Source organism: Osmerus mordax, chromosome 6 (assembly GCF_038355195.1).
Source record: "Osmerus mordax isolate fOsmMor3 chromosome 6, fOsmMor3.pri, whole genome shotgun sequence".
NCBI lineage: Eukaryota > Metazoa > Chordata > Actinopteri > Osmeriformes > Osmeridae > Osmerus > Osmerus mordax.
In genome coordinates, this window is record NC_090055.1 from 10,385,455 (window position 1) to 10,412,140 (window position 26,686).

A 26,686-nucleotide genomic window follows, 5' to 3' on the forward strand; every position below is an offset into this window, starting at 1 on the left:
TATATTACTGTAGCTACGCCATCGTGTCAGTGGTACGATTTCATGTGTGGACTCAAACTGTTAGTGTCAAAATGATAAGTAATATCCTATTTCATTATTAGATTGCGTGAGATGATGATGGCTATAGTGGAACCTAAAATTATACTTTTGTTCAGCGGGAAACGGAAGTCTGGGAAAGACTACGTGACGGATTTGATTCATAAAAGGTAGCTTGCCAACTCTTCCATGCTCAACTAAGCTAGCAGCAATGTCCAGAATTCTACAGACAGTAGCTTACTTTTAGCTATAAATCAATGTGTTTAACTTTGCATTCACATTTTACTCGAAGACTAGGACCTGATGTGTGCTCTATCTTGCGTCTCTCTGGTCCTCTCAAGCATCAATATGCACAGGTTAGTAATCACACCTGCAGTCAAACTGAAAGGGAGGGTAACTGATGGACATAAAGCATCACAGACTGTCATCTCATAAATTGAATGGAAATGATCACTTGAATGTGTATCGCATGTTATTCAGTGATCCTTCTCCATTGCCTGTCAGGAACATGGACTGGACTTTGGGGAGTTGTTGGGAGCAGGACAGTACAAGGAGAAGTACCGTGCGGATATGATCCAGTGGGGTGAAAGGCAAAGAGAACAGGACCCTGGCTTTTTCTGTCGACTGGCCATTGAAGGAGCTCAACGACCTATCTGGGTAAGTAGAGAATAAAGTAAATGCCTACAGAAAAAAAAAACTCAAACCTAGACTTACTCCAAAGTGCTCAAAAGATAATTTAAGTGTGTCCACCTTTTCTGTAATGCTTCAGTAGTCCAGCACCTCATTTCAAGAAGAGCCTTTGAGAATTGTATCTGTAAGATCCGGGCTTGAATAAAAGCCTGCACACCAGCCTGAGTAGAGCAGAGACGTTGCCTACATGTGCCTGTCAATCTTCAGCAACACTACTATGTACTTTGCAGGTTGTAAGTGACACGCGGCGCCTGTCAGACCTGCAGTGGTTCTGGCGGGAGTACCCCAGTCAGTCTCGCTGTGTTCGGGTCGAAGCTTCCGAGGAGACCAGGAGGGAGAGGGGCTGGGAGTTCACGGCAGGTATACAATTACTGGTACATTGGCTCATTATATTGTTAAGTACATGCAATAGGGTTTTGGGGAAACCCCTCTATTATTGTGCTTCTTTCAGGAATAGATGATGCAGAGTCTGAATGCGGTCTGGACCAGGGAGTGCAGTTTGATTGGATAATAAGAAATGACAGAGCTGCTCCCCCATTGGAAGACCAGCTCCATATGCTCCTCTCATTGGCTAAAGAAAAAACAAGACTGTAGTTGAACACAATGATGATGACCAATCAAAATATGAAGGGACATGTTTGAAACACAATTCATCATATGATGTAATGTTTTCTGTGAAAACATGTGATCCTAGCTTTTAGGGACTAATGTTAACAGATTGAATGAAAAGGTGTGCACTCAAGCAAGTTGTTATTTTTAAACCTTACATTAAAGATGTGTAATAATAAAAACAAACAAGTCAATTTTGGAATGTCAATATGAATCATGGTTCTTTATTAAAAAAAAAATCCTGTGTCCATTTGTGTCATGATTATTACAATGAAGACCTCATTGGTAACAAAATGCTTACACTTAGCTCTGAGTGAAAAGTTCCAGTTAAAAACATTTGATGCAATACTTTTTACTTGATGCAAATACGATATTTGTATTCCTTTATTTAATTTTATTATGCTTGCAGCTCACTTCATTTGCAGAAAAAAAATATAGTTTTAATAATCTATACTGATAGGTTTAGACAATACCCTTTTGTGTTTCCCTTCTCATTGGCCCCTATGCTTCCATTTTGGCAGTGGAACGCGTTGTGATTGGCTGATCACTACCCTCCCTACCCACTTCTCGCATCATATCTGAAGAAACAATATGGCTGAAAAAAGGAAAAACTGCACATCATCCAAGCTAATCGAATCCTTATAATGATCTAAAACGAAATTTCCTGATCTTAAGGGAAGAACAAAAATAACTGACTCAAAATGTAACCGTTTTGTTTACAGTAAGTTAAGATGGTGGCCCTTTTTGGGGAATATTTTGGGGAAAATAAAAACCTCACAAATACCAGTGAAACAAAACACCTCCCCAAAAAACCCATACACAAAACCAAAAAAAAGCAAATTCAATCTCCAGTATGTTCTTGAATATGACAACATAACGACTGCACAAAAGGTAAGACTTTTGCGATCCCTCAAAATTGGCACAGTCACTTATCAATTAAAAAAAAACAGTGCTCTGGTTGAGAAGTACCAGTCGAGGGCAAGTGGTTGGACAGTGAATAGTGGGGATTGGAAATAAGATGGGGCAAGTGTCGATATGGGAGGCAGTTATGAATTGGAATGGTTTGTTCCCATTCCAAAGGGATAGAAAAGCAGAGCCGAGTTAAGAGTTGCTTTTATCAAACCTTTCAAAAAGAGTTCCAATGGACCCAAAACACATCCCTCTCACCAGGCCAGTAGCCAGAGCAGAAAAGCCTGAAACTATTCACAATGCTTATGGTGAAACAGCTGACAGCCAAAAGGAAGTTAGTCAGGGGAATCACCTCTGTGAGGAAACACTTAAACGGCACCCCAATCTGGAATGTGTCAAATCAGAGACTGGTGATGAACACTTAAGACGCGAATGCTTGAGTAATGTCGCAGTTGTTGAGGTGAGAAGAGTGCTATGAAGAGACAGACTACAAAAAATGCAGACACTAATCTGTAGGAAAGCCATAGATACTTGGGTTGGGAATGTGGGAGAAGCGTTTCGGCCGTACAGGATGACCTAGAAGGCAAGAAACTTTTGGCTAGGTGTGGACTGGAGAAAGTGCTACCTTCACCAAAAACAATCGAGTCAACCCAATTCCCATCCCTAAACACAGTCCTCCAGCACAGACAGACAATCAAGGCTAGGGCTGGGGTCAGGGTTGGGGGGTGGGGGGTGGGGAGCAGGGGTGGTGCTGGGGAACAGGAAGGCCCAGGCTGGAGCGCCAGGGGGTTGTTCAGCAGCTGTTCAGCTCCTCCAGAGTCTGGTCCAGGGTGGCGTGGAGCTTCACATTTGCCTCCTTGGCAGTAGCCAGGGCATCTGCAGATGAAACAAACATCAGTTAGAGGGTTGAGCGAAAGGATCCCAATGTACCAAGACACCGTTTGTCAGGTTTTAGCAGCACAGATCCACGACAGCTAAATTAGTGACCAATTCTTTGAGAAATAAACCTAATGGAGCTCACTCTTAGGGTCTTTCGGTCCCCACACAAGACTGCCACCACTCTTTGCCACTTTTTTTTTACTCGTAAAAATGGTAGAACACCTGTAACTGCCAGCAACATTGCAGCCTTGCTCTGTAACTTCCACTACAACCAGCCACCTCCTGCTTTTTGTTCCTCTTATGTATGTTTTTTTCCAGACAGTGGAAGGATTGTAGATGTGGAGGGAAAGCTAAGGGCCGACATCTAAACAAATGCAACAAACAAATGCCGTACTGTCCTCAATAAATGATAAAGTTTATGGGCCTACATATTTGCAGATTCCTTTTCCAATGACAGAATACACTCAGCTAGCTTAGCATCAGTTATGAGATGTGTCAGAGACAAGGCCAAAAAAGTCTGGGACTGCTCACCATTGTAAGCTCTTAAAATCTTTTAAGATTCTTTAAACCTTCTGAACAAGTTCCTTTTAGATTGAAAGTGAATTTCATATTATTTATGGAAACATAACATGTTTTATTTTAGCAGAGACTAAATTGAGTTCAAACTCTAGGTGACGCCCTATGGAGCCACAATTGTCTTCCTCACACTTAATTTCCACAGCCGTAGGAATTTCCCCCATGTCCCTTCTGAGGGTTTTATATGGATTTTGGTATTTGCGTCAAATCCTGCAGGGATCTTTAAAACACCTTGTTAAATCGGACGGAAAACTACAATTTAGTAGGTTATTGATCAATTTGAGATGTACTATAGGAAGTCTGAAGAGTTGACGTTGTTCATATTTGCAGTGTGAGCATATAATGTAGATGTTTAGTCTCACCAGGGAGCGGTGCCTATATTTAGTTACAGGAAGTCACCTTGGAGCCATATCCTTGGCCGTGTTTCTCTGACACACTGAAAGGTGGTTAGGGACTAAAGACTAGTACTGTGACTGTACATTTGACACATCAAATGTCCTGAATTTCACATTGGATGTGCCTGAATTTTCTTCAATTAAATAAAGATAAAACAGAAGTTATTGTTTTTGGACGAACGACTGAAAGTCTGCGCTCGGCTTCAATCGCTGATGTTAAAAAACACGAACCAAGCCAGAAATCTAGGTGTAATTATGGATTCAGACCTCAACAGCCATATACAGACCATTACAAAATCAGCCTACTATCACCTGAAGAATGTATCAAGGGTTAGAGGACTTATGTCTCAACAGGATTTGTAGAAACTTGTCCATGCATTTATCTTCAGTAGACTCGACTAATGTAACGGTGTGTTGACAGGTCTCTGTAAAAAGTCAATCAGAAAGCTGCAGCTCGAGTCCTCACTAAGACCAAGAAAGTGGATCACATCACTCCAGTTCTGAGGTCTTTGCATTGGCTTCCTGTCCAACAAAGAATTGACTTTAAAGTCCTGCTGCTGGTTTATAAAGCATTGAATGGTTTTAGGGCCAAAATACATTGGTGATCTGCTGCTACCTTATGAACCATCCCAACCCCTCAGGTCATCTGGGACTGGTCTACTTTGTGTTCCAAGAGTCAGAACCAAACATGGAGAAGCAGCGTTCAGTTTTTCTGCACCACATATCTGGAACAAGGTCCCTGAAAGATGCAGGTCTGCTGAGACCCTCAGCTCATTTAAATCCAGATTGAAGACTTCACTGTTTGCTGTTGCCTTTAATTGAACCAGATTCAAGGATATCAATTTCTGCATCTCACTCCAGCATTTTATTTCTTAAACTGCACTGCAACTTTTATTTAATTTCTTGCTTTTTGACTGTTTAACATGTCTTATTGAATGTTCTTAAATATTGTTCTCTTTTTGATGTTTTGATGCTTTTCACAGTTTTATGTGAAGCACTTTGAATTGCCTTGTTGAAATGTGCTATACAAATAAACTTGCCTTGCCGGATTTGACAATATATTTAAAATATTTGCTACTTGTGTCCTATTGATATTTTAACCAAGCTCTGCAATGCAATATTGCAAAACATAGCCCCCCAAAATATTTGTGTAGCAACAGCTGAAAAGTAGACAGTGCATTTGTATACGTACTGTACATATCTCCACATATTAAAATATATATATATTCCCCTGTCAAGGGGAGAGAAACAACTGGTCTTTCTGTCAAGACCAGTTAAGATCACAGATTTCATGTTCTACTGAAGTATTACGACCCTCGGTTTGACAATTTATTAAATCTAGCAAGCCTGATGGAGCATGAAATGCTATGCTAGATTAAATGTTATCTTCAGTGCTATAGTCAGTGTATCTTTTATATATTTTGAAGGACACTGCTTTGGGGCAGCTATTATGGAATACAGTCATCTGCATACATTGACCATTTCCCTCAAAATACTTATTGAGGGATGATGTCACAAGGTGAGGGGTGATGTAACCTAACTAATGTGAAGCTCATTTGTTCCCATGTCAGCATTGCATTTGTGTTCATCCAGGTAGGTATACCAAGGATTTATAGACGGCTTTCCTCTTTATAAAACCCCTAAACTTGGTCTATCATCTTTCATCTTCATGGTATGCAGCACACCAGGATGATGCATGTTGTGATCCCCCCCGACTTCCTCTTCAACTTTGTTTCGGGGTCCAAGGGGGGACCAAACTGGTGGGCTTGACAGCACCATTAAGTTTGGGTGTGTGTCGAACAGCTCGGACCAACCTTGAGTGATGCAGGTGAAGCCAGTCCAAGCCAAAATTCAGAGTGAAAGAACATGACTACAACCCAGAGTGTGGACAGCAAACAAATCAGTGAAGCAGACAACAGTCAATACTTTGCTTTTTTTTTTACCTCCCCCCTTTCCCTTCATTAGAGACATAGAACCAGTCACAAATACAGGGTGTGTGAGAAAAAACAAAAAAAAAGGGTAACCCAGATACGCAGCCAGCGTACTGGCTGTAAGTGCCATGATAAAAGAGAGAGAGAGAGAGAGAACACGGTCTAGAGAGAAAGGAAGGGTCAGGCACCGGTGACGAAGAGGAGGGCAGGGATTCTCTCTAGATGTTCATCAGGAATGAGTCACAAAAGAGAGGAAAAGCAGGGGGGAGAGAGAGAGCACAAGAGAAGGGTGGGGAGGGAGAGAGAGAGAGAGCAACCGCTGCGGCATTTCAGGCCAGACCGAATTGGAATGGTCAAGCCCACAACCACATTCAGAGTGCATTGGCCAAGTTTTCACCGGTATCTAACGAGTCCAATTTATCTGAAATAGAGTGGAAGAGCAGCCATTTCGTCATTGTGGGTCACACCATCGCACAGAAACTTCACACCATGGTTATTATAGCCAGTCGTGTAAAGGGGAAGAAACTCAATTCAAATCCGCAGATGCATGCAACTTCAAAACAAAATTCAAAACATGCAGGGACTTGGGTTGTGATCGTTATCGATGTAAAGGCTTAGTCAAGTACAAACCTAGAGGGACTCGAGACGATTCAGGCAGAATGGTGAAAGTAAAACCTAAGACCTTAGAATTCGACCTATTCAACGACACCCATACCACCACACCGAGAGCTAATCAGGAAAATACTGTTCCGAGTCCTCGTCACTGCTTCCCCAGCTGAATTCCTCGGCGGGTGGACAACCCGAGGGATGCAGCTGAGAGACACCACGTGTTATATTGGGTGATAACGAGAAGGAAGACATGTCGTCGAACATGTTAGACTACTGCAAAAAGGGGATCAGTCGAGTTCCTAAGAGCTGTGAAGAACAGCGTCAGTGAGCCCCTCTCACGCCTATCGACGTTCGTAGACAGAGGAGAGGGAGATTGTTATGCCTTGTGTTGTACTGTTGCCTAGGTTACAACCCACGCCAGTAACTTTGCAGAAGTGAGAGAAAATATATATAGGAGTAATGTCATGGTCGGTGCGCAAGCTGTAAGCTACATTTACTTGATAAACTAAGCATGAAATCAACCAAGAATTATACGGGTGTACACTGGGCAGATTTGAAGTGTCAACATGCACTTAATTTTTTTAATTACAGTGTAGAAATATGTAAGACTAGGTGTACATGTTGTGCAAGTGAATTGCATCTCATGGTAGTCGTGAAGTTACCGTAGACTTTCCCGCAGTAAAAAGCTGCCTTTGTCGTGAAACCTCCCACTTACATCTCAATAGTTAGCACCTATGCCTCAAAGAGGTCGACCGTAAAATTCACAGTGTTGACACCACACGGCACGCAAGTCCAAACCACATCACACAGGCAACACCTAAGGGGTATTTACATGGAGGTCATGTCATTGAGGGCATGGTCCAACTCCTCACTAATGGCCTTGTACTTCAGTTTCTGTGCATAGAGCTCATCTGTGGGTGGACGGAAGGAGAGAGACAGGGATGAAGAAATGAAGACCAAGGAAGGAAGGTTGGGGGGGGAGATTGAGGAAGAGGGAAAGCGAGGGAACACCCACCTTCCAGGTCGTCGATCGTCTTCTCCAGTTTCGCCACTGACCTCTCAGCAAACTCAGCGCGGGTCTCAGCCTGTGAGGTGAATCAAGACTTGCTCAGGACAGAAGGCCAGGACAGGTCCATACACAGGCTCCTCTAATATCAAGGTTGAGTCTATACTGATTCATCTATACCATAAACTCAGTCAAAGGTTAATTGCATAGTACAAAACATTTGATGTTTTTTTTAAATCCTAAAATCCATTCTTTTGGACAGGCAAACAAAACAAGACAGCCCGTTGTGTGGATTCTCACCTCCTTGAGTTTGTCGGTCAGGATCTTTATCTCCTCCTCGTACTTGTCCTCTTTCTGGGAGTACTGTAGCGGGAGGGGGGGGGGGTGGTGGAGGGGAGGGAAGAAGCCAATCAGAGACATCTGGCACACAGGGGACTCCCATGGCAACTCTGCAGAACGTTAGAACAGCCAAGAGCTGCTAAGAGGCCCCCAAATTTACACTGGAGATATCTCTGTTCTATGCATTGCATTCTACCAGCCACGGACTGTGGCACATGCCAATCAAGAGATTGCAGGTTTAAATCCCTATGTGGCATTGGGTGACAGTGTCTGCTAAATGAATACATTATAAGCAGCTACTCTCCTGCTTTTCTTGTCATAGAGAAACAAGATTAAAAGGATTTTGTGTTGACAAAAGCACTGTTTCACTTCACTATTTTTGGGTAACATCATAGCCTAGCTCTAGCGGGGAATATGAAACTCAGAAACAGACATCCCCCCCCACAGAGCTAACCCCACCGGGGAGGGGAGGGGGGGGGGGGGGGGGTCGATGAGTCAAGTCTGACAACGCATATTTGTAATTCCTAAAGCCTTTTTCACTAATGTGGCACATACACTGTATCCTTTTAGAAGACCTGGCCAAGGCCATATTCCCATTGGTGTTTTTGGTGGACACTGGGTCACCAGTGGCAACAGTCCACTAATTCACCTCTGCTCACGAGAAGCAATAAATTAGTGACGCTAGTTTTCTGAAAATCGAACAACATCAAGTGGTTTGACAAAATAAAATTATTTTCTATACTGTCGCTTTGACAACAAGCTATCTGGGGGGGGGGGGGCGAGAAGCGAGTTTGTCAAAATGACATAATTGGCAGATAGTCACTCTGGCAGCAAGAGTGAGGGAACTTGCTGAAAAGGCCTCTTTCTGCGAGCCACAAAGCCCTGGTGTTGTAGGAAGCTGTGGCGTCACTTTTTAAGGGGGAGGGGAGAAGAGGGGGGTTTGCATTCTTGCAGCTGCACACTGGGTGTGGCAAGCTAGCCAACACAGCAGCAGGATTGCGCCAGAGCAGAGCCACAGTGCACTGCCTCCCTCTCTGCAGACAGGCCTCAGAAATCCATCCTGGGCCCCTCTAGAAGCACTAGAGAAAGGGAGACTAAGGGCCTGGGGGGGCTGTTGTCAAGCAACTGTCCCACTGACTGTCCTGTGAAAAAGCTTTTGTCTGACATTTCCCCTCTTGTTCCCACAACAACAGTTGCATCCAGACCTACACTTTCATGTCGTCTTAATCCCCGTCTCACCTTTCCAAGAGTTACCAGGTCTTTGCAAGGCTAATTCTGTTACAAATCCCTCCCCCACTGCCCCAGGTCAAATAATGGCTTGTTCTGGCTGCCATTTCGTTTGTTTTCTGTTGACGTCAAAAAAGCGTGCCTCTGACTTGGATCCTGTTATTCTGGCTCTCTGATTGGTTGTTTCAGGTCAGGTTTTGTCCAAACAAGGGTTGCAATGTGAGGCATGGAGTTACACACTAGCAAACAGGTTCTGGGGTATGTAGACACTGAATGATTGTTTTGCCTGTATGAGTGAAACATTGTGATCAATAGCAAACCACCAGTGTATGCCACTCTATATAGAGATAGAGGAAATAGAATTGACCTGTTCCAATTGCTTAAGCACATTGGTGTCATGACATCACTCATTTCCTGAAGTAGCTTTGGACAAAAACGGTAGAGGTATTTTAGGTATCTTTTAGTCATAACTGGTAAATAACCTGGCATCCAACACAGTAAATAGTAGCACGTGTACACACAGCAACAAATATAAAATGATTTTATACACCATTAGGTCTCTGGATAAAAAAATCTTTTTTTTTCTTCTCATGAACACAAGTTAAAAGAAAGCCTTCCAAAACATATTCTACATGTTAATGTCCATCCAGAACAGTGAACCATGGTATGGATGCCACAGATGAACATTTGGTTTTCACTGGGACTGGCCTGGATAGGGTTATAGTTCCAAATGCATGCAGGGACCGTCACCCTCCCCCTCCCCACCCCATTTTTCACTCCCTCCTACCTTCTCAGCTTGGGCCTCCAGGGACTTTAAGTTATTGGTGACATTTTTCAGCTCCTCCTCCAATTCCGCACATTTGCTGCAGTATTTATATGCGTGGGTTTTTTTGTGCGCGGTTTGTTTGAAGGTTGCGTTTTGGCCAGTGTAGGGATGGGGTGATGACAGGGAGAGAGGGGAAGATGAAGGAGGGGGGGCATGAAGGGGCAAAGGTCACAGGTCAAGGGGTAGAAATAGAGTGTGGGGGGGGCAAGGAAAAAGACAAGTGACAATGAACAGGGAAGGAGGGGGAAGAGACAAACAGACGAGAGATTTACAACGAGAAAAAATTAAATAATAAATAAAAAAAAACTGGATAGAAAGGCATGAACTTTAACCTCCTGTTGACAGTGAGATCTCAAACAGTCTCCTGAAAACTAAGACAACAACAATGGGGCAAAAACAAAAAAAAGGACAAAAAAAAAAAGACAGTTCTTCGGTAAATCCATGGTACACCACACGAAAATGTCCAGGGTCAAATCCTGCTGGCAGACCTTGGAATATGGAGCGCATTGAGTCTAAGTGATGACGGTTACATTCATGCACATGGTAGGCAGCGTGTTTGAGAGAGACGAGGAGGGGGAAGGAGAGGAGATAAGAGGAGAGGGAGGAGAAGAGGAGATAAGAGGAGGGAGCACACGAGGAGGGGCGCGGGGAGGAAGCGAGACCACTACAGCGGCCATGCAGTCAGAGGAGCGCGCAGGGGGGGGATAACTTTGCTAGTAGCGAAGGCAGGAGGGCTGAAAATCCTCACAAAACGCCCCCTCCCTCCTCCCTCTGGGGAGCCCAGACAACCCCCTTGCGACCCCCCACCCCTGTAAGGGACCCCGTGTCCCCAGTGTGAATGGGAGGGGTGGAAGGGGGCAGTACCTTGTCCTCAGAGGCCTGCAGGCTCTTCAGGGATTGGTCGAAACCCCTCAGCTGTTCATCCAACCTCCGGACTTTGCTGTTAGTGAACGTGGAGGGGGGGGTCACATGACACAAGCGCATGCAAAGAGAGAGAGAGAGAGAAAGAGGGAGCGAGAGAGAGACAGATAGATAGACAGAGAGAAGGAATGGTGCACGAGTGATATGTCGGTAAGACATGCAGACAACAGGCATATAACCAATGGAGACAGAGGGAGGGACAGATTAGAACTGTTAAAGCATTCCCACTTTTATGATGATCGACTCTGCTCTGTCTGAGCCGACATAACTTGGGCTAGAATTTATGACACGCCATCACTGTCGTAAAGACAATTCAAACGTCAAGCAGCGTGACAACAATTGTGTGCCGTTACTTTTATAGTTAAAAAACCTAAATGTTTACTTCTAGTACCAGCCAAGACCAAGAAAAGATCTCTTCTGTACATCACATGGCAATCAGAGCCTAATTTCTTTTTGGGAAGAAAAAAAATATGTATATACAGTTAGGTCCATAAGTATTTGGACATTGACACAATTTTCATCATTTTGGCTCTGTATACCACCACAATGGATTGGAAATGAAACAATCAAGGTGTGCTTTAAGTGCAGACTTTCAGCTTTAATTTCAGGGTATTTACATCCAAATCAGGTGAACGGTGTAGAAATTAAAACACATTTTATATGTGCCCCCCCCCCCTTTTTAAGGGACCAAAAATAATTGGACAAACTAACATAATCATAAATCTAATTGTCACTTTTAATACTTGGTTGCAAATCCTTTGCAGTCAATGACAGCCTGAAGTCTGGAACCCATAGACATCACCAGACGCTGGGTTTCGTCCCTGGTGATGCTCTGCCAGGCCTCTACTGCAACTGTCTTCAGTTCCTGCTTGTTCTTGGGGCATTTTCCCTTCAGTTTTGTCTTTAGCAAGTGAAATGCATGCTCAATTGGATTTAGGTCAGGTGATTGACTTGGCCATTGCAGAACATTCCACTTCTTTGCCTTAAAAAACTCTTTGGTTGCTTTCGCAGTATGCTTCGGGTCATTGTCCATCTGCACTGTGAAGCGCCGTCCTATGAGTTCTGAAGCATTTGGCTGAATCTGAGCAGATAATATTGCCCAAAACACTTCAGAATTCATCCTACTGCTTTTGTCAGCAGTCACATCGATAAATACAAGGGAACCAGTTCCATTGGCAGCCATACATGCCCACACCATAACACTACCTCCACCATGCTTCACTGATGAGGGGGTATGCTTTGGATCATGAGAAGTTCCTTCCCTTCTCCATACTCTTCTCTTCTCTTCCCATCATTCTGGTACAAGTTGATCTTGGTCTCATCTGTCCATAGGATGTTGTTCCAGAACTGTACAGGCTCTTTTAGATGTTTTTTGGCAAACTCTAATCTGGTCTTCCTGTTTTTGAGACTCACCAATGGTTTACATCTTGTGGTGAACCCTCTGTATTTACTCTGGTGAAGTCTTCTCTTAATTGTTGACTTTGACACAGATACGCCTACCTCCTGGAGTGTTCTTGATCTGGCCAACTGTTGTGAAGGGGTTTTTCTTCACCAGGGAAAGAATTCTTCTGTCATCCACCACAGTTGTTTTCCGTGGTCTTCCGGGTCTTTTGGTGTTGCTGAGCTCACCAGTGCGTTCTTTTTTTTAACAATGTACCAAACAGTTGATTTGGCCACACCTAATGTTTTTGCTATCTCTCTGATAGGTTTGTTTAGATTTTTCAGCCTAACGATGGCTTGCTTCACTGATGGTGACAGCTCTTTGGACTTCATATTGAGAGTTGACAGCAACAGATTCCAAACACAAATACCATACTTGAAATTAACTCTAGACCTTTTATCTGCTCCTTGTCAATGAAATAACAAACTCCCTTTATGAGGGAATAACATACACCTGGCCATGGAAGAGCTGAGCAGCCAATTGTCCAATTACTTTTGGTCCCTTAAAAAGGGGGGGGGGCACATATAAAATGTATTGTAATTCCTACACCGTTCACCTGATTTGGATGTAAATACCCTGAAATTAAAGCTGAAAGTCCGCACTTAAAGCACATCTTGATTGTTTCATTTCAAATCCACTGTGGTGGTATACAGAGCCAAAATGATGAAAATTGTGTCAATGTCCAAATACTTATGGACCTAACTGTATATTCAGGTGAAAAGAAATCTATGGTTCACAGGGACATAAAAGTGGGCGTGCGACTACTACATGATGCCAAGGCCGCAGCAGTGGTGTGTGAGCGGTCATGCAGTCAGGCAGAGCCCTGGGCAGCCTGGCGAGGGTCCTGAAGGGATGCTGGGAGTACTTGTGCTGGCAAAGTTAAAGCCATGCAAATGTGCAGCAAAGGAACCGAGGGGGTTCCAAAAGTTACTTCATGGCGTCGTTAGGACAATTCAGTGCCTGCATATGACGTTGAATGCAGGATGATTGTCGGCGTGCGAGCTCGCCGGCATTGCTTTGGGTTCAATTGAAACATTCGACAGAGCATGTACAAGTAGTGTGGGGTCCAGCATTTGTGCGTGTGTGAGAGAAAGCGACTCACGTCTCTGCCAGCTCTGCCCTCTCCTCTGTACGCTCCAAGTCACCCTCGATGATCACCAGCTTACGAGCCACCTGGAGGGAGAGAAGCAAGGAGACAAGAGGGAGAGAAAGAGGGGAGGAGCGGGGAGGAGGTAGGGAGAAGGTGACCCAATGTGAGAGACATGTAGGTAGGAGAGAGCCGATGATAACGTTAACTGCTTAGGATGCGTGTGTGTGTGTGTGTGTTCAGCTCACCTCCTCGTACTTCCTGTCGGCTTCCTCAGCGATGTGCTTGGCCTCCTTCAGCTGGATCTCCTGCATCTCCATCTTCTCCTCGTCCTTCAGGGCCCTGTTCTCAATCACCTTCATGCCCCTGGGCGAGGGAGGGGAGGGAGGCATGCCAAGGGTTACGAAACACGACCCGCAACTGACCGTTTCGAGATCCTATCGACTTGGACCCGGAGGATTCCCAACTTAAAATGGAGGATTCGTCATTGTGTACTAGATCTCTCCTGTGAAGCAGTATCCAAATGGATGATTCGCAGCACACGGGCGAGTATGGAATGTGACTTGTCCAAAGTCGTCCCTCTACACGGCACTGTTGCTCAATGTTGTTGTAGCTGATGAGGGGCCTGAGCCAGGGGCCTGTGTCCATCTCTCCTGCTAATACCTGATCTCTGATGCAGACTCTTAACGCAGACCAGATGTGAGCACAGCGAGATTGAAGGGCACGGTGTTGGGGTGGGGGGGCTAAGTTTTCGTGTGTGTGTGTGTTTTGACTTGGTTCAAAAAGTCTTGGTTATTAACATCAACGTCCACCCACCCAGAATTAGCCTCAATCCTCCCCGTCTCTCCAAACCCAACACTGCCGGTTCCAACATGAACCCTGTCATTGTGACTCTCCTCATCCTACATCCTGTCTGGCCTGGAACCCTCACAGGAAGTAAAACCACCCCCGCTAGGGGGATCAGGAAGTGGCGGTGTCGGAGGAAACCAAAGGTGAATCGCAACACAGTTCGGAGCCAGCTTCCCCCCCCCCCCCCCCGCCACCCCCCAGCCCCAGCCCACACCTCTCGCTCTCGTCCGCAGCCTTCTCAGCCTCCTCCAGCTTCTGCAGAGCGGTGGCCAGTCTCTCCTGGGCCCTGTCCAACTCCTCCTCCACCAGCTGGATACGCCTGTTCAGGGACGCCACCTCAGCCTCAGCCTGGGGGACGAGGGAGAGAGAGAGAGAGACACACACACACACACACACACACACACACACAAAAGAGATGAGGCCCGGCAGTGGCATTACGTACGCGTGGGACCACCCTGGAGGGCCTCTTCCAATATGTTCATAACGCCTACATTGTATTGTGAGGGAGGAATTCGATTATGTTATGGGCACTCAAAACGTGCAGGCCCACACTTGATGGGCCTCTTCTCCCTCAGGCTGTGACGTGCGTGTATGATGCATCATTCACAGAGGCCTGTTAGAGGCCGACTCCACCTTCCCCTCAGTTAGCCAGCGTGCGTGGGAGAAAAAGAGAGGGAGGTGAGCACTGTCCACCGAGCTGTGTGTGTGTGTGTTCTCCGCTACTCTACTCTGCCTTTGTGTAATGGACACCAACATGTCATATTGGATTACACCGCGAGTTTGAGAAACACACCCCCGCCCTCCCCAAGTGATGCTGCATCAGTCACAACAGCACAAATTGGGCACACCAGCCTACATCAGAATGTGTTGACCCATGCTGGGCAGTAGTAAAGAGCTGAAATAAATAGAACCAGAGAGAGAGAGAGCGAGCCCAGACGGCATGAGAGAGGGGCATGAGCTGGACGAACTAAAGGTTAAAGCACTTGAATTAATGAATGCTATGGTGTTGTAGAGCTGCTAGTCTTCTTATCCCTCCCCCTCCCTCCCTCCCCCTGAGCCTTAAAGCAAGTGAAGAATGTGCGTCAGGAGGAGACAGAGGGCGGCTCCGGGCAGGGAGAGCGACAGGAGGCTTACGGCAGCCTTGGCCAGATGGACATGTCACCAGTAAGAAACTGTGACACCCCTCTTACAGCCACAGATTTAAACACTGTCATGGAAATGCCTTTAGCCCTCACTGGAACCGATAGTGGTGCACGCACACACAGGCCAAGACAGTACCTGGGTACAACATGGCCCCAAACAATGAATGACCACTTGAGGTCTTGCTTAAAAACAGCCTTTTACTCTTCCCTTGCAACGCAAGAGACGAACAGAACACCCAAAGGCAACATGCTGAGCGCCTGAAAGAACAACTCTGGCACAGATTGCAAATCGTTGCCATGGTGCTGGCAAGCGGGTGTTGGACAGCCTGCACAAGCAACCGCCCTTCCGCCAACGTGGGCCATCGCCATAGAGACATGCAAATAAGAAACCCCCTTGCACAGCCAATAATACTCATCCCATACAGAAATGACTTTCACCTGTTGAGCCGTTAGGCTCATTACTACATTTCCTGTATTGGAGTTTGTGTTTCACAATGTGCTGGTGCCTTTTAGTTGTCTAGTGTTTTTTTCTCTCCTCATGGTCATCCGAGGGCATTTCTTTGGAAGATGCATGTAGAACGTATGCTTGGAAAGGGTTCATTACTAGTTGGCTTTGGTTTACTCAGGACGTGTACATAAAAATTTGTGTTTGCCTGTTAGCTTGAGTCTTAAGGAGTCATCCCCATTAGCCTGTCCCTAAAGAGGTTTAGGCTAGCTGCCTGTGAAGATAAGGGGCTGTGTAGGCTTCTCTCCAGAGACAAACAGGTGGCCAAAATGACACCGGCACCATTACTTCGACAAAGCTCCAAGGCGAGGGAGGATTTACCCTGCGGGAAGAGGCAGAACATTCCTTGACAGGCCAACTTCCTCTTCAACTGTTCTGAGAGGAGGACTCACTCAAACCACCATTTTTTTTGTCATCCGTTGTCATTTCCTTCTTTGGCATCACCAAAAAAGGGCAACAGAATCGGTTTGCAACACACGTCCTGTGTCACCATAGAGCATGACAAAGCAGGCGGTTAGCACACAGCCTCACGCCTACAACTCAAGTCCATGCTAGAAGTTGGCTACAGAGATCTTAAAGCTGTTCTTTTAAAACTAAAACGTGTGTTAACTTGGGTTGTTACTGTCAAGTGACTGCGGTTGAGACATGTTTGTGTCCCTACAGAAAAAAAACACAGGGTTGGTCAGGGGCCCATTATCACTGGCCGCATGCAGGGCTTATCTTCCAGTGTAAAGGCAAAAGACCATATGGACATATAGATAAGCCACAGCAATGGCCACGAATGTGAAAAAATAACAGAACACATGCTAATACTATAGACCTTCCGTGGAATACTATGACCCAGATACCTCAACCTAAGGACCGTCCAAAGAAAGACCCCCAAAGAAGCAATAAAGTGGCAATACATTTAGCACCGTGCGGCAACCTGGCGCTTACATCACTAGCAATTTGCTTGAAGAGAGCAGTAGGAATTTAACGAGTTGTTGAGGGCTCAGCCTCAGGGCAAACATTTGAAATACCAAGGAGGGGAGAATTGCAGGGTGAACCTACTAAAACTATTCAAAGCATTTGAGCGACATCCTTTTGTCATCCACTGAGCCGGAATGCATAGCTGATCAAATGTATTCAATGAGAATTGCTTTCCTGAGCAATAGTTGAATATTGCAGGGAGCCACATTGTCAGCAAGCAGATAACTCACTTCATGAATGTTTAATAACCCACAACTAGTACGGGGAATTGCAGCCATGGATGAGGTGTGCATTAGCCTACTAGTACATCATCCCAAGATTCAGAAGCAATGGAAGGTTGGGAGAAGAAGGCGCGGGGAAGGCAAAAATAACGATTGTTGTCCCATTACCTGTTCCCTGGACCGCTTTTCTTCTTCGACCTGTCTTTGCAAGATCTCAGCTCTCTCCTCAGCTTCATCGGCCTGTTGCTGCAGAACTTTGATTTTTCGCTTCACTGCCTCGATGCTATTGACTCCGGCCATTTTTGAAGTAGCTAGCTAGATAGGTCAAACTTGCAAAGAAATTCCAAATCTGCGCGTTGGTTATTTCACCCCCCAAAACTCGTACGCAACAACACAGTGGAAGAGTCGTTTCAAAAAGATTTGTTCCAAGTCGCTGGCAAACGTCAATGGTTTCCCTGCAGGATGTTTCCCAAACAGACACAGCAACGCCCCGTCAACGAGTCCAAACTGGAAATCAGAACAGAGCCTCGTTTCTTTCAATCTAGCTAGCTAGCAACTGGGAAGCTGGCAGGTATACAGAATTAAATGCCTTACCTTGAGCAAATCTTAATGACATAAAACGATTACTTCCGAGTGCATTGACTAAAAAACTCAGAGAAAACGAATAATAGCCTGAACTTTAAGTCCAAGTTTTCAGCTCTGTTATAATAGGGTGCTAAGTTGGCTAGCTATCGCGGCTAACAAAGTAAATCCTTTTCTTTAGCTCGAATTATAGTCGAATAAAAGTTGATGCACTTTAAAAATCAATTAGAGTAACGGGCTTTTATATCTAAGTAACTACTTCAAATTAATTGAAGGAAAACTGCAAGGAAAGCGGCTGTATGGTCTCACACTCTCTCCCTCCCCTTCAGTTGCCTCGCTCCTTTTCTCTTCCTTATTTCAGCACGCTTCCTGTCTACTACGCCCCGTGTAAAGGAACTGACGTAATATACGTATCATCCTCCCGCCAGCTGAATAATGAAACCAAATAAACTAACATTGTTGCTGAAACAAAATACAAACGTCGATTGATTAAAACATATCTATTATTTTTTCTGCTTCACGTTTCAAAATAAAAAGTCTGAACACATATCTACGACTTGTTATCACATGATAGTTGTGTCGGGCAATGAGTTGGCAGTTTGCTTTGTTATGGACCAAACACTCAGTGTTTGGCTCGCTTCCAGCTCTCACACTCCAATGTCGCTGATCATGTGCTTACAGGTTGAACATTTGATCGATAATGAATGCCATCTAATCTGGTATTTATTATCTTGTAAGACTTGTCTTGTCTGCCTCTTCTGACCACTAGGTGTCTCTCTTACACATATTGAGAATCAGAATCAGCCTCCAGACCCTGCCCATTTTGATATATTTTTTAACTTGTCTTGTACATGTGTCTATTTTAGGGCATTTCTGCTTTCTTGTGATAGAGACATTGAAGAGCAACAGGAAATGTATAAGAGTGCTGCTAAAACATTGCATTCGACCAAACATTTTAAATGATGTCTTCTATCACCCCATGTGAGTAAAGAATTTTGAAAGGCCTAGTTATTCCATTTGCAGAGAAATTATTTGAACCCACTGGCATTTCCAGATCCAAATAATCTAGGACACCGAATTGAGAGCTTGTCACAACAAACTACCACCAGATCCCTTGAATACAGCCCCTAATCCATAGTGAAGCAGTCGACACCCTCAGACTCCAGAGTGGATAACTCCAATCGAGGAGGTTCAGTGACCTTTGAACATCTGAACCCACTACAGCTTAAAGGTGTGACATAATTAACCCCCTCCGACAAGTCACTGGGCAGACCATGACGACAGTGGTTACACCAGCAGAGACATGACTATACTAACTGTTCTAATCCCTTGGATTGTTGTGGGGTGAAGGGGGGTATAGACACTAACCAGTTGTCCAGTCAGGCCTCAAGACATGGAGGGGGTTTTCTGCAACTGAAACTGTGAGTCACAACCCCGGGATAGTTGGTTGGCTTAGCTGTCCTCTGGGCCTTGTGGATCCTGTGCAAGCCAAGCAGCAGATATGATATCTTTATCCTCTCTGAGATATCTTCACCTTCTCAAGGTCTCACACTACTCAGCACATTGGGAAGACGGCCTTACTGTTGTTCCAGCTGTCATGAAGTGTTTTGAGTTGGCTTTTATTCACTTCAACAATGGTAACTTTTGAAGACATTGCATGGAAATGCTCATTTTTATATCTTTCTTAGCTTGGGGGGATCATAGGTTGAGATCATCTCAACCTATGATCCCCTCTTCTACTATATTTCAGTACAGCGATGTCACGCGAGAATCCGTATTTAATCACAGGAGCGAGCAAGGTCGGTATCTCATAAGTCATGTCAGCTCGTGTGGTATGTCCCAGCTGAGCATTGTCTTTCTGACACTCTTCACACCTCCTCCTTCTGACCCCCTTCCCGGGCTCTCCTGTTTTAAGCCCCACTGGTATGTTGGCACGGGGGAGCCTCCTGAGGTCTTTGCCATAACAAGGCAAACTATTACTGCGACAGGTGGGCCTGCTATATCTGGGGTCTGCTGCCCTATATCTGGGGTCAATCACTGTCCTGGTCCTGCAGACAATGACAGGAAGAAGACACTAGAGAAAACCGAGGTGGTAAATAAAAGGTGGTTGAAATTGAGAACATTTTGGATTGAGGGAAGATAGCATTTGAGAGGGAAGTTTAGGGGATTACATACTCGGATGTTTCCTTCTGATCTGTGAACCTCCGTCGGGATTCATTAATAATCCTGCTCAAATTGACATGGGCACTATTAGAACTGGCAGTAACTATGTCCGACTGCACACTGACACAATGAGATATCTGTTGTCAGAATAGACCAACTGACACTCCCATACTTCCAATTGAACACATGTGGGTGCTGTCTAGTGAAAAAGTAGTTTTTTGAAAGTCGAGTAGATCTATGCAGAATTTTGTTATTTATGCCATGTTGGGCGAATATGAGTATTATATATCAATTTTTTTTTGATAAATTTCTCAGTGAGATCTATTCAGTGGCTAAAGGACACAACTGAAATTATGACCTATGGGTTGCAATTCAAAGAAAAATGAAAGGCCTAAAAGTAAATGTGGGGCTTTGGGCAAAATCAGTTTAGGCTCTTATAAAAACGGAATAATGCACTTAAACTCTTTCGCTCCAAGCTATTGAAATGAGAATGTATTTATGGGTATACTAAGTGGGAGAGATGAATAAAAGTTTTTGGAAAGGAAGAAAATGTGTTTGAGTGTAGGTGTGTGTGTGTGTACCATACTGTAGGTGTAAGGTTGCTGGGATGGTATAACTCACATCTGCGGCCTTCTTGTCCGCCACCTCCAGCTTCTCCTGGGCATCCTTCAGGGCCTCGGAGTACTTGTCCAGCTCATCCTCAGTCCCCTTCAGCTTCTTCTGCATCTGCAGGAGCTCATCTTCATGCTGTGTTCATAGAGAAACAGACAGAAAGGGACAGTGGAAGAAAAGGTGGATGGAGAAAAACATGGATGAGAGACGGAAGGAACGCTCCGATAAAGAAAGAGGAAGTGAGATTACGCCCACGCAGAGGGACAGAGAAGAAGAGCGAGCAGGGAGGACAGAGACTGCAAAACTGGAAAAGGGTGAAGGAGAGGAGAGACACCGGCAAAGAAAAAGACACGAGAGGATTAATCAACAACATCCAAAGTTATTGCATATTCCTTACAATTACGGTTATTCAAAGCAGGTCTACAGGCAAGTGCAGTTGGGTCTGCATGAAAAAAAGGTGAATTGTTTTTTAAGACAGTTCATTTAAAATCTCAGTTACTGAATATGAAGTCATGAGATACAGAAATTGCCTGGCTGACAGAACCACAGATTTTTTTGTTTCCATAATTAGACGTGTGATCTCGAGGCGTGGATCTCAATCACCCCAAGTCCAAAGTCGAATGCTGGGATCGAGCCAGGGCTGATGGGGGTGAGGCTAATGTGTAAAGGCCACAAGGGTATTAATATCCTCAGAAACTCTTCAAGCCCTCCCTGTGTAAACCATTGTCAGTCTCAGCTTAAGTTCTCCCTCTTCTGTTGGATCCCAACCTGGCGACAGGTCATCTGTCTCTGCCACAGAAGAATGCTTACACAGTCTTATTATAGATTCATGAGGCATTCAACTGTATCGTTTAAGGATCCTGGTGTATAAACCTTGAGTGTGGTTGTGGCTGTCCATCAATGTTCTTTCAGGCTCTTATGAAGGTTCTGTGACAAGAGGCCATTGAAATGTAAGAAAATAATATTTTGGGATAATATCAAATTGTCTTGGACAAGTTGTCCTAGACAAATTTAAGTTGATTTTTTTTTAAGTTAACATCACCCACTATCTGTGCTACCCTGGTCTAGGTGTTAGCCTGGTCTAGGTATTAGCCTGGTTTGGGTATAAGCATGGTCTAAGTGTTAGCCTGGTCTAGGTGTTAGCTCCACCTGTTTGCTCTTTTCCTCAGCCGCCGTCTTGTCGACATCAGATTGCGCAGTCTGTTCCACAGCAGTCTCCTTATCCAGCTTCAGCATCAACATCTTCTTCTTGACGGCCTCCATTTTGGCAGCGTTTGGTTGGACTGGTGAGGATGAGAAGGAGACGTTGCTGGATCAGGAATGAGGGAGGACAAGTTGAAGCCCAGACGGGAGAGTGAGATGAGAGAGGGACCACACGGAGACTCTCAAATGGAGAAGGGTTTTATATCTGAATTTAAAGTTGGCCACTCCCACCACACTTGCCCCTCCCCCTGAAAATCCATTATTAAACTACATGTACAAACTTCTCTCTCTCACACACACACACACACACACACACACACACAAACACATCTTTCACCTTGGAGCAAGCAGAGTATTTACCGTCAGGTGATATAGTTGTGTTCCTGACAGCCATAGACATTCAATGTCAAGGTTAACAGTTGTACATGACACACATGCATGCAAATACACACACACACAAGCTCTTTCTTTGGCAATTACTATGCAACAACCCTGCACCTTTGTTAAAAAAAGGTTTTATTTCATGTCTTTTTTCCACGAGAATTACACAGATATTTTTAAAGCACTAGCGAGTGGGAGTGAAAACACGCTTAAATATCGGATTGCCTCCATCAGTGTGTAAAGAATTGCTACACCATGTCCGGTGGTATGTTCAAAACTGGCCTATCACAACCGACTCCTCAGGAAGTCACATCAGAGTCGTTTGGAACTGGTGAATTGCACCACTACCTTTTTCGTTGTTAAGGGGGGGGCACAGTACCAGGTAAGCGCCACAGTGCCAACCAAAGATACAGTTGGCCCAGAATCATTTCTGGGCCAACTGGGAGGGAGGGAGGGAGGGGGTACTTGGCCAAGGAAGGCGGAGGGACAGTGGGCATGAATGCCAGCTGTGAGATGCTTGGTGGGTATTAATACCCGTCTCTTGGCTGACATTGTACCATAATTAGAGGCAACTGGACTGGAGAGAGACTTTTTGGATTTGATGGACTCCATCTATGTAGTTTGCTAATACACAGATACATTTGAAAGCTTACGCAGACATAACAATCAGAAGAGAACCTAAACTGTTCTTGTAAAATGCCTTCCCCAGGTGTAATGATTTTGTAAAGCCCAAAACTACTGAGAACAATTTAGAAAGATGTAAAAGTACATTCAGCTTTTTCTTCTACCATCACAAACAACATACTTGAACTAACAGGGTTCAAAGACACACTAATATGACAACAAGCACACAGACATTTACTGATGTTTTTTTTGTTGTATTTTTATTTATTTTTTCTCTCATTTAAAGGTCTTCAGATCGACACAAGGCCAGAAGAGCTTGCTGCAGTTCTCCTTTGTATTCTTTCTGTGAAAAAGAAGAGATGGGAGATTAGAGAAGGAATCAATGACTATTGTATTTGAGATCATTCATTGTGTATCTGTACATATTAGTAAGATGTGTGTCTGAAGCCATACCTGTAGTGTAGAGTATAGGGAATGGTTGGTCAGCCTGCGAAACTCCATTCGGACGCAAAGCAGATCATCTTCACTGTGGCTGATGAGTATCCACTGCATAGCACGCCCTTTCTGCACACACACACACACACACACACACACACACACACACACACACACACACACACACACACACACACACACACACACACACACACACACACACACACACACACACACGCCAAGTATGAATAAAGCCACACCAAGGGGACTAATCCTCAATATCATAGGACAGGCTAACCTTAATGTTGCTCTGCAGCCTCTGTGCCAGGTATGCAGGAATACTCTGGATGCAGCAAACTAAGAATGAAAATACACACAAGTACGAAATACATATAAGAATCTTGCGGTTGATTTTCTTGTGAATGTCCAGATGCTTAAAGCTCGGCAGAGGTTGAAATAAAAAAAGCTGAGGATTGCTAATTAATACAGAAACAAACAGGCCAGAAAAGTAATCTGACTTTTCTGACTTCAAAATAATGAAATGCAATTTTGAAACTGTTGAGACAGTGCCATCATGAATATGCCATATCAGAATGTTCCCTTTAAAAGAATATTACTCACGCACGGAGAGGTTAATCAGATCTTACCTAGTATGCGAAAGCCAATTTTAACATCCCCAGAGAAGTGAGTTTGAACCATTTTTTCCACTCTCTCCTTTCTCAAATCCTCCAACCTGGAAAACACTGAAAGGGAGAGAGGTGTTACAGTAATAATGTTGGAATGATATGAACTTAACTTCAAAGCGCCTTCCAAATATATAAAGAGGCTTTGAGATAAACACTGTTGACTTGTATGAAAGAGTAGGAGGAGAGGAGAAAAGGCGTGTGTTTCTCACCTCTGTTGAGGTGAACTGAGTCCCGGGTGGTTAACACCTGGATCCAAGGGGCTGGGTCTGTTTTTTTACCACTGATTGCTGCATTTAGAGTCTACACACACACACACACACACACACACACACACACACACACACACACACACACACACACACACACACACACACACACACACACACACACACACACACACGCACACACACCCCATGACAATTGATGTGAAACTAATTGAATTGAGAGCATTTTAAAGGTGTACAAGCCATTGCTTCAATAAAGCTGGAAACATACCTTAGTGTCCTGATCAATGAGTTGGTAATTAATGAAGCCCTTTATGTTAGTCTCTTCCTTCTGTTGACATCAAAAGAAACTCCCTTTCACTCAGTTGTACAATAGCTCCATATCCATGTGTATCCATGTATCCACAATACATCAAAGTTAAGTAAATGTATTATGTACACTATATCAACAGTATACATAGTTGATTCTGAACATGTACTTGATCTGTATCTTGTTACGTATCCCAAAATGGATGCATCCATTACCTTGAGTATGGCCAGCACCAGTTTGGTGAACTCCTTACTCGTCTCGCTGATGAGGTCATTCTCCAAGTAGCGGTCGAACTCTACAAGCACAAACAAGCATGAGTAGGATTTAGCGTGCAAGCTAACTGGGCGTTAAAGTGTGTGTGTGTGTATGCATCTATGTGTGTGTGTCTCACCCTGCTTGTAGGCCACGGTGATGTCCCTGAGCTGCTGTGGAGACTTGGTGCACAGCACCTCCAGCAGGCCCTCCTCATCCGTGCCCAGCCCCTGGAACGACACGCAGGCAATCCAACTAGAACTCACGCACGTCCACCACAAGACACCCACATGGGATCGGACCCATTCGAATTGTTGCAGATGGGAAAGAAAGGGTGAAGCCACTTCTCAGACACACACACACACACACACAGCTCATCCCTCTCACCTCCATGGTCTGTCTGAGGCGGTGGGCGTCGAACTGAGCCGGGGTCATCATCAGGCCCAGCATGAGGTCCTCCAGCCCCCCAGAGAGGGCCTTCTTCAGGGCAAGGGACAGATCCTGCAGGGGAGCAGAGGTACTGGAGACCAGCTTTGCAAAGCAATGTTGGTTTGCCTTGGTGAGTGGTGATGCCTTGGCAGTTGTGCCTGCATGTGTACGTATGTGTGAGAGAAAGAGTGCGGCCAATGTACCTTCTGTGTGAGCTTGTGGTAGGCGTATGCAATGCTCTGTCTCTGGGCATTGTTCCGATTAGTCAGGATTCGTACCAGTGTGTTCACATCTGCGACTATGCTCACACATACACACACACACACACAAACACACACTTAGCCACACATACATATGTACACACTGTAAAACCATGTCAAACCTGACTGGTACCTTTGCTCTCCAGAGCAGTATGAAGCTCTCTAGCATCTTTCCCAGCAGTGAAGTTGGGGAACGGCCTGACAGTGCCCAGTGTTCCCCACCACATCTCCTACAGCAACATGAGGGACACGTTAGGCTTGATGACTCTACTTCTTGTGCTTACTTGTGTTGTAACTTCATGTTGAATGATCTCAATGCTATGTGTCAGTAGGTATAAGTCATGAGTTATTCAGTATGGTACTGGACTATAAAGGCTAGTCTACTTACGCTGGATTGGGGAAGCGTGACTTCCAATGTCTTTGTCAGGGCTTCCATAGCAAGTGTGACAGACTATAATAGAGACAGTTTATAATCCAACTTTCAAATTTTTATATTTCTATTATATTTTATATTAACTCATTGACTCACTATTGTATATTCAACATTTAAAACGGACTGTTTTATGCCATGCACGAGCGAAATCTAATGGCCTAAATAATTAAATCCCATTGCCATGAACCCTTTCTTCCCTCAAGTGGGAGCAAGACACTGAAAAAACGTTTAGCAATTCATTTAACTTCCTGACAGTTGGTGAGGTCCATCAAAATACCTTCCTTCAACGCCCAGGTGTCGCGAACAGTTATGAACGTATGTATTTAAAACTAAAAATCACTAAACTTTGAAACTAAAATCACGGAACTTAACAAATGGCAATGGTCCGTCCACAGTGTTTATTAAGTAGCCTAACAAAACAAATGTCCCACGAGGACTATTATAACTACTTATTTTTCTCGCTTCTTAAATACATTCGATAATCTCGTTCTTATTGATTATTCCATCTAGAAAAGCTTAATACATTGGTAGTTCGTTGGTTCGAAAGAAAATGTTTGCAATTCTAGCTCACAAGATCCAAACTCACCTGATTGAGATAAACGTACTTGGAAAGCCCCTATTCAGAATTCGCTTCCCTGGAGAGATCTATCGTTTCAGATTTGTAAAGTAATACTATCTCCCACACTAAGGTGTGTCTGGACAGCTGAACATAGTCCCAGTGTGCTTGTGAACTTAAAGAGGGCACGTTGAAATGATCAGGGACGCACCTTTATTGACAGAGACTTTACTATCTTGATTGAACTTTGAAATAATAGCGGGCCTGATCGAGTTTCAGAATTGAGGCAGTGAAGTAAGTCTACTTTGTTTTCTCAATGTTGATGAGATAATGAATTAAATTATTATTAATGATCTCCTTGCCACCTAA

The 26,686-nt window shown here is 44.5% G+C and overlaps 3 protein-coding genes across 17 annotated transcripts; 1 reads left to right on the top strand and 2 right to left on the bottom strand.

Moving 5' to 3' along the window:
• Positions 1 to 31: 31 nt before the first annotated feature.
• pmvk (phosphomevalonate kinase) lies at positions 32 to 1,583 on the top strand. Its single transcript, XM_067238006.1, has 5 exons — positions 32 to 206; positions 329 to 392; positions 541 to 693; positions 957 to 1,086; positions 1,178 to 1,583. Exons 1-5 carry the CDS (start codon positions 112 to 114, stop codon positions 1,318 to 1,320), a joined length of 585 nt encoding a protein of 194 aa, XP_067094107.1. The 5' UTR covers positions 32 to 111; the 3' UTR covers positions 1,321 to 1,583.
• LOC136944294 (tropomyosin alpha-3 chain-like) lies at positions 1,566 to 21,888 on the bottom strand. Of its 9 annotated transcripts, none has more exons than XM_067237996.1 (10): positions 21,674 to 21,888; positions 20,534 to 20,659; positions 14,545 to 14,678; positions 13,730 to 13,847; positions 13,497 to 13,567; positions 9,994 to 10,069; positions 7,941 to 8,003; positions 7,650 to 7,719; positions 7,467 to 7,545; positions 6,018 to 6,446 (listed from the first exon to the last, which is right to left on the bottom strand). In XM_067237996.1, the coding sequence occupies exons 1-10, from the start codon at positions 21,785 to 21,787 to the stop codon at positions 6,443 to 6,445; spliced, it is 855 nt and encodes a 284-aa protein (XP_067094097.1). In that variant the 5' UTR covers positions 21,788 to 21,888; the 3' UTR covers positions 6,018 to 6,442. The 9 variants fall into 9 exon arrangements, with proteins under 9 accessions (XP_067094099.1, XP_067094101.1, XP_067094106.1 ...); XM_067237997.1 differs by lacking the exon at positions 9,994 to 10,069 and adding an exon at positions 10,897 to 10,972; XM_067238001.1 differs by lacking the exons at positions 20,534 to 20,659; positions 21,674 to 21,888 and adding exons at positions 17,336 to 17,674; positions 17,762 to 18,073.
• A 930-nt stretch (positions 21,889 to 22,818) lies between these two features.
• LOC136943739 (annexin A2-like) lies at positions 22,819 to 26,471 on the bottom strand. 7 transcript variants are annotated; one of them, XM_067237168.1, is made up of 13 exons: positions 26,367 to 26,471; positions 25,717 to 25,779; positions 25,462 to 25,558; positions 25,272 to 25,366; positions 25,027 to 25,170; positions 24,779 to 24,869; positions 24,603 to 24,682; positions 24,349 to 24,408; positions 24,063 to 24,153; positions 23,815 to 23,910; positions 23,466 to 23,524; positions 23,186 to 23,296; positions 22,819 to 23,075 (listed from the first exon to the last, which is right to left on the bottom strand). In XM_067237168.1, exons 2-13 carry the CDS (start codon positions 25,762 to 25,764, stop codon positions 23,013 to 23,015), a joined length of 1,035 nt encoding a protein of 344 aa, XP_067093269.1. In that variant the 5' UTR covers positions 25,765 to 25,779; positions 26,367 to 26,471; the 3' UTR covers positions 22,819 to 23,012. The 7 variants fall into 7 exon arrangements, with proteins under 7 accessions (XP_067093269.1, XP_067093272.1, XP_067093270.1 ...); XM_067237171.1 differs by having other exon boundaries at positions 25,027 to 25,140; positions 26,348 to 26,471; XM_067237169.1 differs by having other exon boundaries at positions 22,819 to 23,071; positions 26,348 to 26,471.
• Positions 26,472 to 26,686: the final 215 nt, after the last annotated feature.

Coding starts and splice junctions, on each gene's coding strand:
- pmvk (XM_067238006.1), top strand. CDS start 112: ATGATGATGGCTATAGTGGAACCTAAAATTATACTTTTGTTCAGCGGG. Junction 393..540: donor TCAAGCATCAATATGCACAG/GTTAGTAATCAC, acceptor ATTGCCTGTCAG/GAACATGGACTGGACTTTGG. Junction 1,087..1,177: donor GGGCTGGGAGTTCACGGCAG/GTATACAATTAC, acceptor TGCTTCTTTCAG/GAATAGATGATGCAGAGTCT.
- LOC136943739 (XM_067237168.1), bottom strand. CDS start 25,764: ATGGAAGCCCTGACAAAGACATTGGAAGTCACGCTTCCCCAATCCAGC. Junction 25,559..25,716: donor TCACGCTTCCCCAATCCAGC/GTAAGTAGACTA, acceptor ATGTTGCTGTAG/GAGATGTGGTGGGGAACACT. Junction 23,297..23,465: donor GGCTGCAGAGCAACATTAAG/GTTAGCCTGTCC, acceptor GTGTGTGTGCAG/AAAGGGCGTGCTATGCAGTG.
- LOC136944294 (XM_067237998.1), bottom strand. CDS start 21,787: ATGGAGGCCGTCAAGAAGAAGATGTTGATGCTGAAGCTGGATAAGGAG. Junction 13,568..13,729: donor CCGACAGGAAGTACGAGGAG/GTGAGCTGAACA, acceptor CTCTCCCTCCAG/GTGGCTCGTAAGCTGGTGAT. Junction 3,121..7,649: donor GACGATCGACGACCTGGAAG/GTGGGTGTTCCC, acceptor TTTCATCTGCAG/ATGCCCTGGCTACTGCCAAG.